The sequence below is a fragment of the Heliangelus exortis genome, chromosome Z (genome assembly GCF_036169615.1).
Source record: "Heliangelus exortis chromosome Z, bHelExo1.hap1, whole genome shotgun sequence".
Taxonomy (NCBI): domain Eukaryota; kingdom Metazoa; phylum Chordata; class Aves; order Apodiformes; family Trochilidae; genus Heliangelus; species Heliangelus exortis.
Genome location: NC_092454.1, coordinates 63,717,363 through 63,730,235, shown reverse-complemented (window position 1 = coordinate 63,730,235; position 12,873 = coordinate 63,717,363). Strand labels below are relative to the sequence as shown.

The following is a 12,873-nucleotide window of genomic DNA, read 5'->3' as shown; positions in this document are numbered from 1 at the left end:
GGGCAACTTCTGCTCTCAAGGACATCTTCAAAATGGGGAAACGATGATCCAAAGAAGAGAAATACCTATGCTCTGAACCAGCTGGCATCATCTGTGACACCAAGAGAAAGGTGCTAACTTGTGGTTTCCCTCTTGGGACAAGGAGGGGAGTTTAGTTAGAGCAAAAAGGAATCCACTGAATCTCCAGACATGCTATGATAGCTCTGGTCCTGCTGCTAATTAAGCATGCACCTCACTCTCTCTCTGCCTCAGGTTCTGCTGTTGAGAAAATGACCATGCCCTTTATTACCCTGGGCATTGAGACCTAGCAGCAAGATCTGCCCCATTAGAGATGCAGTACTTGGTACCATATTTCACATTGTCACTTTTGCTTTTACCCCAGCAAGGCTCTGCCCCACAGAGCAGGGAAGAAAGGTGGTCTGGGCTGGTGGGAGGAGCTTCACTGCTGTCCTCCAGGCTGCCTGTGCTCAGCAGGCGAGCAGCCCCCCAGCCACAAACAGAAGCCTACCTCAGTGTTATCCCAGCTCCTGAGTGTCCCCAGGACAGAGGTGTCCCCATCCTTGACTGATGCTCACTGTCTCCTCCTGGTGCCAGCACAGACCTGCTTCCCATGGTGATGTTAGATGAGGACACAGCTGTGTGCCTGTCCCGCTCCACCATCCCTGGTTTATTCCACATGTGACTGCTGCTGGCTGCATGGTGGTTTAAACAGAGAATGCTACCTGTGGTCTATAGAGAACCCAAAGGATAAGGGTAAAGGCATAGGTCTAGGGTGCAATGGTCGACCTCAGCAAGAACTGCAGTCAACAGTTCACTTCATCTGCCCCATTCCCTCTCCACATATGGCACCCAGTGTTACCCATCTCTTCTCCTTGTGAAGTTGCAAAATATTAGCTGTATCCATTTCAGTTAGCTTATAGGTCTTATATAGAATTCCTAGCATTGAATTCTCAATCCCTACATCTTGGAGGGGGCAATGAAGTGCCATTGATGTCTTTTCCATTTCTTTTTTCTCCTGGTTCATCACAATTCCTGGACCTGGTGCCTCCCAGAATGGAGGTAAGCATGACTTTTTGTGACTGCCTGGGGGGATTCTTGGGGCCAGGGATGATGAACTAATGGGATTTGGTTAATTTTGCATAAATGGAGTGGGTTTTCAGATTCCAAGCATACAGATGAGGTTCATCTGAAGGGAACACTGCGCTGCTTTATGCAGGCATGGTTAAGGACTAAGCCCAGGTAGATAAGGATATGTCTGCGTCAAGCAAACAGCAGATCACACATCATTAAGGGTATTTAAAATACAGTAGTGAGCAGAATATTCTGGAGTACATTCTGTTCACAGTTATACATCCACTTCACTGACCTTATGAATTTTCAGGCAAAAGCTTCATTGAAATTAAACTCCTGTCTGTATGCTGTGAATATTTTGATTTGGTTGGGACCAGATTAGGTCAAGTGAGGTTTAGATATGTATTTCAAGCAGGGTTATTGAAGGGTAAAACAACTTGCCTGTAATCAGACATGCACTTTTGCTTTTGCTTGTTTTGCCTGGTGTTTTTTGTTTGTTTGTTTGGGGTGTTTTGGTTTGGTTGGTTTGGTTTTTTGGTTGGGCTTTTTTTCGGGGGGGCGAGGGGAGTTGTTTGGTTGGTTTTGGCGGGGAGGTGTTAATACTGGACAATTCAGCTGGCTTTATGGTGTCTTAGAATACCTGTTGCACTGGGAGATCAAAACAAAAATGGTTAACCTGGGAGGAGGGCTGAGAACTATTGGCCCTCACACCTCTCAACATTTGCTTCATGAAATCCCCTTTTTGTGAGAAGGTGTTGTGAGAAACAAATTGCTGTTTCTCTCTGCAGTTTTTAAAAAGGCAAAGAAACACAACATTAGCACTGGTGCCTTTTGTCAGGCTGCTTCTGCATCCTGCTGGAGTCACCTGCACAGCTGCCCCATGCACCTGTCCCCTCTGGTGCCTCTTGGGGCACAGGAAAGACACAACTTTTAGGTTAAGCAAAGCAGGAATCATCAAGAAAATAATAATATGACCCCTGCCATGGCTCTAGCAGGGTGCTGGGGGCCACGTGGTACTGTGGGAAAACCTGTGTTGTGCCAGGGAGATGATGTGGGCTGTGGAACCAGTGCAGGATTCTGGGAGTGCCTGTGTCATATGAAAGGCTGCCTGTGGTGCCTGGGGTGATGCAGGGTGTTATTTTGATACTACCTCAAGGTATCAGCACCCTCCTGCATTTTTTTAGCTGATGTGCCAGGTATGAAAAATAAAAACTAGAAAAAAGCAAAGCCTGACATGGAGTTCAAAGCAGTGCAGCTAAATCCAGGGCAGAAAGTGTTGTCTGAAGAGAGTAGCATCTGAAAAGCAGAGATTTAAGCAGCCTGTATAATCCCTTGTCCATGTATCTCCAGCTTTTCAAAGAAAACCAGCAAGAACCCCCAGGGCTGACAATGGCTGATTATTTGGACAGGAGAAAGAAATGAGAGTCAAAGATACAAATTGCTCTGCTGGCTACTTCAAATGGTTGACATGTTGTGAATTGAACTCCCTGACCCCAGTTAAACTGACCGAATGAGCAGTGGGGACAGCTGCACACAGCCTTCCTCCCTCCCTGATTCATCCATCTCACACACACACAGGGAAGGCCTTTTTCCCAGGTTTTTCCCTCTGTGCTGAGGGCACTGCATCCCACAGGCTGCCTGAGTGGAGGGCACATCCTAACCACAGTGGATGCTGCTGGGAACATGTCTGACCTGTGCATGCCCTTGCCCTCCTGCTCCCTTCTGATGGCCATGGGGAGGAGGGGAGGGAAGGCTGACAGTATGGTCCTGCTAGATGCAAGAAACATGGGGAAGATAAATGGCCCATGAAGGAGACGACCCTGCTGTGCTTTTTATTGCTCTGGCATAGCTCTGCTCCTGTGCTTAGTAGCAGGAGTTTGCAAGGTGCAAGATTTGGAGAAGACAGGAAAGAATTGGCCTTACAGGGAAGCACCAGAAAGAAAACTGTGTGGTCTTGTGCTTTCCTCCCCTGTGCCTCCCACCTAAATGTGTGTGGAAGAGCAGCAGGGTCAGGAGAGGTGCAGGAACTGAGAAGAGGCAGGCAGGAGCCTGGCTGGTCTGATCTTGCAAAGAATTTCCCAGCACATGTTGGATGGGACTCACTTGGCTCCTGCTTATCTTGTCCACCCAAAAATAAACTGTCTCTAGTCAGGAGAGAAAAAAATCTTGAGTTATCACAGGTGTGCAGAAAGCAGCAAAGCTCATCTCTACTGCAGGGAAGCAGGAAAACAATGTTTTCTAATCAGGGCCTGGGTGCAGGGTGAGTGGCCATACTAGGTCACAATTGTGCATGATGATTCAGTCTTTTTTGCCTGCTTATACTGCTAGCAACCCCAAGCCAAAGCCTCAGCTCTAGAGCTTGCCAGGCAGGGCCTTGCACTCAACATTCCTTGCAGGAATTTCATTTTTGGATGGTATTAGCAGTTCTTAGTGGTTACAACCATCTACCCTCTCCTCCAGCCCCTGTTAGCTTTACAGATGCCAGCAAACTCAGGAAGAAAGCCTGGGCACACTGTTCCTGCAGGTGTTAAGGGCTGTGAGCTTACTGTGTCTGCATGCTCTTGTCCTTGACAGCAAGCTCTACAAGGGTGATGCAGGCTACTGCAGCACGTACAGAGGTGAGGTGTGTAGTGCCATCTTGGCGAAGAATGCTCTTGTTTTCTTCAACTCCTCCTATGCTGACCCAGAGGAGACCCAAGAGCTGCTTGTGCACACGGCCTGGACTGAACTGAAAATGGTGAGTTCATTCTGCCAACCGGCTGCTGAGTCTCTGCTGTGTAACTACATCTTCCAGGAGTGCAATCCCTCGGGAGCTGGGCCAGCTCCAAAACCAGTGTGCAGGTAAATTAAAAAAAAATGCTTCTCTTTCACTTCCATTTCGTGGGGATTTGTAGGCAGCAGGGGAGTGGTGAGAGTCTGACCAGGCCTGCAGTAGCCCAGAGGGAATACGGTCCCTCTAGATTTGCATGGGTTTCCCCTTTGGTCTCCTCTCTATGCACCAAGACCTGATCCAGTCCTCTCTGATCAGTGCCAGGGTAGGGACTGACTTTAACAGCCAGACGTCTGTGTTATATCAGACTTTTAGTGGACAGCATTGAAAAGAAATGTACACTTGAATGACATAATTGATTTAAATAATTATTATATTGCTATCAGTTAAACTAGCTCAGTATGTACTCATTATTATCAAAAGTGAATGCTTGTTTGGCATTTTGACTAAATATGGTCACAGTGCATGCAACAAATGAGGTCAAGGCAATACCCTCATCATTCAGTACTTCCCACCACCATGAAGATGAAACAAAAAGAGATGACACCAGAGACACTGCCAGTGTAAATGTGCCTGCTAAACCAAACATCCATTCTGGCCCTTGTATTCTCCATTATGCAGAGAACTGTGCACTGAAAAAGGTCTGGCAGGGACCCTGAGGAGACCAAAGCATCTCCCAATACAGCTAATCCACTGCTGACAGGTGTTGGTGCAACATATCCCAGCAGCAGACACTGCCCCTTCCCTGTGCAGCCTCCTGAGCAGCCTCTGTGATTGCTCCTTGTCCTCTCACCATGGCCACAGAGACTAATTTCTTCCTTCCTCTTTGCGGTGAGATTTTTAATCTTCCCCAGCTTCTCAGACTAGAGTAAAGCTGTTTTTTCCAAGCTCTGCTGATAGCTCTTTTGTTCCAGACTCTGAAGTTTCTGCTCCTTATCTTTCCTAAAGTGCTATATATATAACCTCCAGCCCAGACTCTGTTATTGTTTACTATAATGGAACAATTGCTCAGTGTGCCTCACAGAGAACAGCCGCACATAGATGTTTCAGGGTGAAGCTTTCTTTTTTTTCCAAACAAAACTACTGTCCACAACTGATTGATGTCCATTTTCAGCCCCTGGAGGACTGTTGTCTGGTCAACACCCATTTTGTGTTTGGGCAGCTGACATCCCTGACTAAGTGCAGTACTTTGCTGTTGTCCTTCTTGAACCACATCTTAAAGCTGTTTGTTCAGATTTGTGTTTATCAGGAGACCAGCCCCAAATCTAGTGCCTCAGCTGAAATACAAGCCTTCTCTACAGACATGGAAAGTACTCTGCCAGCTGGACTTAGGCCAGATGTAGTTTATTGGCAATTATTTTTCCAGCTATGCAGTGACTTTTTAGGGCAATCAGCAGCATGTTGTCTTTGTACTCTGTACCTTTATGCTTGTTCCTCCTTTCATATCTCTAAAGCAGAGGCATGGAGGAAAGCCCTGTTACAAAGTTTGAATATTCTTCAGTATTTCTCTGCCAGCACAGTAATGTCACACCCCCTACAAAAGAGGTGTGTGTGCAAATATCCACAAACAATCACCTAGCAAAGCACCGAGCCTTTTTTGCTGGTGCACTCCTCCCTGCTGCATTGTTGATCAGCTTGTTGTTGTACCCTTTACGACCTGATCTCTCTGACTATTTTCAAGATGTGTGAGAGGTATTTACATCTGAGCCACAAATACACAGCACATTTGCCGGCTAAGGATTTTGCACAGCACTCCATAAACCATTTCAGTGAGAGCTGGGTTTCACTTCATTTGCTCCTGCTCATGAGTGGCCCTGCAGGATCAGAACTCATGGTGATTCAACTCAAGAGCTGCACTTCTGGGACACTTTGGAAGTCAGAGTGATTTAAGTCAGCATAAAACTGCACTTGATCTTGAACTAATAGGTGCAGCATTTGCAAATATGTCTAAGTCTTAGTGGACTTGGCTGGCATCATCTTACTTCTGATACATGAGTCAATGTTGTGGGCTTTTTTTCTCCCCTTTAATAATTTTCTCCTGTGATTTTAATACAGATTTAAACACAGAATTTTTTAAAGACAAGAGCAGTAGAATGGCATCCTTCCTGTTTCCTGTTCTCAGAGCACATCAGATAGACAACAGCTTCTCTGAAGGCCTAACCCAATACTTCTTTTAACTCTGACATACTATATGTACTTATGAACAGCTGAGACATATGGGGGCTCTTGAACACATTTCACATGGTCTTTGTTACTTTCCTACTGTCTTATCTGTTTTTTACTGACAACTTTATACCCCTTTGCAGAGACTAGCTAGACTACATCAATTTTCAGCTGAAATACTTAGTGAGTAAGAATTTGACTATCTCAGGATGGAGAATTCTCCCAGCTTCTGAGGGACATATTTTCCTTGACATGTGTTTTTATCTTGTTATATGTTCTGTACGCCATTTTTTATCTCACCATGTAATTTTTTATGTTTGTTTTGCTTTGAAAGCTAGGTAGCAAGAACAGCAACTGACAAATAAACTGAGTAAAGCTTTTATAAAAATAATCAGGGGGTAAAATAAGGTGGCATGAAAAAGAAGAAAACAAGATGAGAAAAAAATGTAAATGTAGATGGAATCTGATTAAAAGTAGAATTTTCCCTATTTAAATTTAAGGGAAAGTAATGCTTCATCTCATAATTCCTGATTTCATTTGCCTTTTGCCACTGGCTGTTTCTCTGTCAGCAGAAGAAAACCCCTCAACTTCTGTTTTGACCATTGCTGATATGAAGTGATCAGGCTGCAGGGAATAGATTTGTTAGGAAACTTCTCACTTTGGTAGAGTCTCTGTGAACCCTTCTCTTCTTAAAATAGCCTAAAGTGCTACTGACCCACTCATCCTCTTCTGCTGCTACTGTTCTAAGTCCATCTGTCATTTATCTGACATAAGACTTCTAATAATAATCTGATGTAATCTTTTCATATGATCTCATTAAGCTCTTACTGCTCAGGATTAAGTGTTACAACAATAGTATGAGGCCTGACTGACCATCCCACCCTCTGGCTGCCATACCACCCTCTCAGAGTGAATTTGTGGGTGAAGAAAACCTGCCTTTAGCACTGGTGCAGACAAGATTGCAGAGGAGAGTTCTTTTTCATTTTGCAGTTGCACACTGAATGAGGGGCTTGTTTAAGGATGTTCAGGCTTCAGGAGTGAAGGAAGATAATGCAATCCAGATCTCCCAAGTGTCAGCCAGCTCTTCAAATGCAATATTTTCTCACTTCCCTACCAAAACATTTCTTTACTTCAGAAGGTCATTGTTGTTCCACATGTTGTTTAACACAAAAAAGATAAATTGCTCCATCTGGCTGCATTCAGGCTTTCATAGAAATGAGGAAGAAACAAACCAGAACTGACTAAAACCAAGTATGGACTAGCTGGGCTTTGATAGTTTTAACCTGAAGACTCAAAGAGCATCCATTGATGTTGCAGGAAAGCTGATTCTCTCACGGAATTCCCAACGGACTCTGTCCTCCAGAGTCCTTTAAAAAGTTAGCAGTGTTGGTAGTCATCACTGAAACTACTGGCCATCTGCTCCTGCCAAAACTGCTGGCAGACTAGATGTAAAGAAACTGCATCAGCTGTGATGAATTTAAAGCCTTCACTACAGACCCCAGATGTACCTTTCTGCAACACTGTCCTCTCCCACTCAGCACACTTGATTGTCAGGAAGGATGTGAATCTGCAAAGGACTTTAGCAGAGCTCAGCAATAGTAAACTCTGCAGATGACCTCAAAGCTGGCTTTGGAACTCTGGCTCTCAAGAATGAGTACATAAATAAGAAAATCCCCAACTGATTGACTAATGCAACAAATTCTCAAACTTTTCATTATGATACAGGCTTTTTTTCTTTTCTATTTTTTTCCTAGAGTACGTTTTTCTACCTTGGTCTTCTACACAGCAGTTTCTGATCTAAGGAACATTTAAAAATTCAAAGCCAGTGTATATTTCACATGGTATAGAGGTGACACATTAGGTAGGAGACAGTTAGGTCTCTTGTTTTACCAGGCTCTGTTAAAGTTCTGCTGCACACAGATGACAGATAAAAAAGGTACTGAAAGGTGCTTATGGAAAGAAGAAGGTAATTGGATAAGTAATTTTGTGAGATTAAAAAATTCAGACAAATATTTATTTTAAGAAGATTAAGAATTGTTGCTCACCTTCTGTCTTTAATACAGGCACTTTAATGTACAATTGTCAGACACAAGTGAGATATGTAGGATGTACTGAAAAATGCTAAGATAACTCCCAAATGTGATGTTTTTTAGTAAAAGAGGGCGAAAATTCTGTAGGGAAATATGGGAGGAAACTCCTCACAGATTGTGATGTGTGTTGTGTTTTGAGCATAACCCTGCTTCATTAAACATGTAGCTTTGTGGGTTTCCTAAAGGAAGCTGTTATGTTTTATACAGTTTCCTTTATGGTTTATAAGCCAGACAGACTGGCATAAAGAAGCATATCTCCCTTAATGGATTTCTGTCAGCCTGCATAACCCCTACACACCACTGCTGAGTGCAGCTATTGTTGTCAAGCCATTGACTGCTGTATTTCACTGTTCTTTACAAAATAATGTAGAGAGAATTGCCTTGCTGTAAAGGATCTCTACTGCTTTAAGGAATGGCTCTCAATGGAGGAAAACTCTCAGAAGGGGATTTACAAGCCAGGGCTGATGCTGCTCACTCTTCCTGAATGCAACAGGCTGCCCAGCCTGCACCAGGACCCCAGTGCCTGCACCAACATCCCTTTCTTTGGTAAGGTAGCACATGTTGGCCACTGCTCAGAGAGCAGTGTGGTTGGTGATGGGGTGGGGGGGTGAATGCCGCAATTTACAACTCAAGCAAAGGTGGGTGCTCCCCCATTGGTGCCTTTGCACAGCACTGTGGCAGCTGCTGTTTGTCTGTGTTGTCTGACCTGGGTGTGGAGCAGATCCCACATGCAAATAAAGCCTGTCTCTTGATGGAGAGGGTCATAACAACCTCATTGATAAAACTAGTCCTAATGATGGCAAAATTGCCCTCCAGATGCCATTGCAGAGAAACAAGCCTCTTTAGAGCTGTCGGGAGAGAACTTTTCTCCATAGCATGCTCCTAAGCAAGGACCCAGTTTTATCACATCCTGGACAACCCCTCCTTATGTCTTGTCTTGTCTGTTTACAGATTTTAAGAAGGAGAATATAACCAGTAAGTAGATGACTCCAGATTCTATATTTTTCAAGCTGGGCATGATATTCTTTGTTGAAAATGCAGCTTGTACAGCATTTTTGTGTTGCTCTGGTCCTGGCTGGCTGGATTCAGGTTATCACCAGGGAATGCCTGGGCTTCCACACCCAAGGCAGGGAAAATTACATTTCCAGCTCTTCAGAGCCTGAGAGAATATGGGGTGGTAACTGCTGAAGGTGATGAGAGAGGCATGATGTTTTTAGGTGGTTCCCTCCCCTCTAGCTGTTCCCTGTTCATTCTACCCATTGATTCTAATTTTGTTTTACACATATTTGATATTTGTTATTACTACTGAAGTCATCCCAACCTTACTGACATCGTTGCCTACATCAGGCTGGCCTTGCAAGAACTTACCCAGAAGGTCTTAGATCTTCCCTCCAGTCATCTCTGAAGTCTGGCTATTTCTTGTGTAACCCCATCACTACCCATGGCAAGACCCAGCCATTCCCTGTGGAGCTGCTGTGGCTTCCATCCACCACCCACCCTGCTGCTGGTCATGGTTGTAACATGCACATCCATCTCTTCCAACTGACATCCACCTGCAGTTTAAAGCTCAACCATTGAACTTGTGCCATTGGAAGAAGGAAGAACAGTGCCCTCCTCTTGCCAATCCAATCATTACGGCTGGAAAAGTTCTCTCAGATCAGCAGTCCAAACTGCTGTGTTTCTAAGCAGGCCAGATCTACTCCTTCTGCATAAAGAGAGAAAGTCAAAAAAGGTGAATTCAAGACTTTTGGGGAATTCTTTTTCATGGCAATGCCTCAGCTCTACCTGGCCAGCTCAGTCCCTGCCACCCAGCTCTGCACACCTGGGAGAAGAGCACTTCAGCAGCCTTGTGTGCTCCAGCATCACTGCCTAATGCTTACAGCCCATGGCTGCAGCCATCCCCTCCCTGGGTAGATAAGCACACCTGGGAGGGATTCCAGCAAATACCTGGTGCATTCATGGGATAGTTTCAGCCTCCCCTTGGATGTTTTCAATTTCAGGACATGGCCTCTGTCCCCAGTGTAACTGTGTGGCCTTCTTGTACAGCCACTTGGTCATGTGTCAGGGAGACATAACCGTGACATTTTAATGATGTTGTTCTTTTTCGCTTTAGAGTCACTGTTATGTGCACAAAGGTTTGGGGAGCATGAACTGAACTGGTTTCCAGCTTGCCCATCAAAGTTATAAATTGGAGCTCAAAGTTATTCAGATGGATCACATATATTATTCCTTCTGTCCTCATTGTAGCAAGACCATGTATGATAGTATCTGTATTTTCCAGGTTGTTAATAACTCAGGAGTGTTTCCCGAGTATTGCTGTGACCCCTAAATCTCTCCATGTTGGTCTTCCAAGGTGTCACACAACTGTTTGTTTCAGATCTGTGTAAAAGATTTTTTCATGTTGGTGACTAGCTCAGTCATGAGGCAGGTTTCAGGCATTACTTTCCTTGCCTTTGAATGTGAGACATCTAAAAGTGCTGGGCTCAAACACACAGCTGCTTTCTGGGGCATCTTAAAGGGATTTTATACCTCTTCAAAGCTGCAGGGGCAGGTCATGTGGGAACTTGTTGTAGATGCGAGGCATAAAATTTCAGCTTATATATCAATCAAAAAGGTCCAAGTTAGAACATTTTACTTTGCATTTTGTGATGGGTTAAATGCACTCATGAAGTCCATGGCTATTCCTATGCTGAGGTGTTTGCATATCTTGGCCTACCGGACTTGATCCTGTGTTTGTACTCACCCAATTAGAGAAAATGTTGTCATTGTGGTCTTTCTCCCTACACTACATGTGGTGTCTGGTGAAAGTTTAGGAAGCTAAGGGTCCCACAGCTGCAATCCTGAGTGCAGTGTGTGGCATAGGAAAAGAAGAGTGGAACTGTCTGCTCTTGATGCATTTACTGTGTTCCTTCTGCAGGAGGAACAGAGCTATCCATGAAGATAAATGCCTTTGTCTCAAACTTAGATCAAAACTTATACAAAGCTTTCAGGAAGCTGAAAAAGATTACCTAAAAAAAAATAGTCTTTATTTTAGAACAGGTTAGGTTTCCCCTTTTTTTGTTTTTTCTGAGGTGCAAGTTTAAGAACTCAATAGAAAATAAGATTATGACAACAGCGTTTGCTGGCTTGTTAATTTGTCTGGCAAAGTTAATGCAGTGGACCCTAATGCATGTTGTCAGCCAGATTGGTAGCCCCAAGTCAGCAGTGGTTAAGTTAGATGAGCTGGCATGTGTTAAAGTGTGAATGGCTGCATCTCCCTTGTTGTCTTCCTGCTTCCTAGATTATGCCAGTATGCACTAAAGTCTCCTGTGAGGACAGGTGTTGTCTACATTTATGTTTTGGGATACCCAGTAAAAAAATATCCAGTAAAAAAAGGTCTCAAGATTTTCTGCTTAATTTTTGTGCAGACTGGGTAAACCTTGTGTTTGGAAAGTGAACTACACATTCTCCATTTTAGAGAACATTATTTTATACTGATCCTGTTCCTACAAATCAGTACTTGCCTTCAGTCTCCACGCATGCTGAAAAGCATTGGCTGTTTCCAAACATGTAGTCTAAGAGAACAAGCAATGTGTAGAGGTAGGGAGCAGGGATACTGCTGTGGACCTTATCAATCCCAGCCCTCTATTTTTTACCACATGAGGGAGGGTGCTTTCCTGTTAGTGCCCTTGTAAGCTGGGCTGAGAATCATGCAACCAGGACTGCAGTTTGCTTTCTGCCTTGGTTTTTCATGTGTGGCTTCGCTGTGGTTCTGCTCTGCACATCCTGAGGGGAAATGCTGTGTCCTGGGTAGATGCAGTGCAACTATTGTAGGGGCATGGCCTATTTTTCCAGTTCAGAAGAGTTCCATTTCCCTTTTGGGAATTTTACCAGATTTGATTTTATATTGAGCCCAAACTCAATCTAAGTATGAACAGGAGGCTAATCAGTTCCCTGCCTGCAGTTTCTGGCCCTTTTATCCACTTGCTATCTGTTGCTAATTGCCACATGCTCTCATAATGTTTTATGTTGTGAGTCCCACTGCAGGACATGGTCTGAGATGCTTTGACCCCATATAATTTTCCCCCCCCAGGGACTTGCTACAGTGGCAATGGACAGTTTTACCAAGGCTGGGCCAACATCACGACCTCTGGCATTCCCTGCCAGAAGTGGAGTGACCAGGTATGCACCAGTGTAAGACCTGCTGAATGGAGTCTCATGCTCAAGTTCTGCTTTTCCTAAGAGTTTCCCAAAGCTGTCAGCCCAGTTACAGTGGAAGGGGTCAGCAGAGCACAGGTTGCCTTCATTCTTCAGTTCAATGGTGTTTCAGACCCTCTTCATATTTCAGTATGCAAGTTTCTCTTCCCATGGCAAGATGCATTGTCTGTCATTCTGGCAGGCTGCTGAAAGGCTGTTTAATTTTTGCCTTCATTTGCACCTTTCTTTTGTCATTATTTGTTTTGATAACACCAGCAGGAAAAAATATACTCAAATACTAATCCAGTTTGTTTCCTCCCCAAAGGCTCCCCACTTTCACAGGAGAACTCCTCAGGTTTTCCCTGAGCTGTCTGATGCTGAGAATCACTGCCGCAATCCAGGAGGTGAGAAGGAGCGTCCCTGGTGCTACACAAAGGACCCATCTGTGACCTGGGAATACTGCAGTGTCTCTCCCTGTGGAGATGGTAGGCAGCTGTAATTCATTATTTCTGCCACTGTGGTTGTTTCTGGGCCATGCAAGGTGCTGGCACCCTGCGTGCTCATGGCCACACCTCTCTGTTCTCTTCTGGATTTGGCCAGTGA

General features: G+C 44.5%; 1 protein-coding gene across 3 annotated transcripts in view; it reads left to right on the top strand.

Moving 5' to 3' along the window:
* The window catches only part of MUSK (muscle associated receptor tyrosine kinase), a 56,349-nt gene that overhangs the window by 30,525 nt on the left and 12,951 nt on the right, over positions 1 to 12,873 (top strand). The window contains exons 8-13 of one of the 3 annotated variants that reach the window (XM_071730690.1): positions 1,053 to 1,059; positions 3,646 to 3,912; positions 8,465 to 8,640; positions 9,046 to 9,069; positions 12,167 to 12,255; positions 12,596 to 12,755. In XM_071730690.1, coding sequence (XP_071586791.1) covers positions 1,053 to 1,059; positions 3,646 to 3,912; positions 8,465 to 8,640; positions 9,046 to 9,069; positions 12,167 to 12,255; positions 12,596 to 12,755 — 723 coding nt within the window. Of the gene's footprint in view, positions 1 to 1,052; positions 1,060 to 3,645; positions 3,913 to 8,464; positions 8,641 to 9,045; positions 9,070 to 12,166; positions 12,256 to 12,595; positions 12,756 to 12,873 lie in introns of those variants that run through there. The other 2 variants (XM_071730689.1, XM_071730688.1) reach the window with 2 other exon arrangements.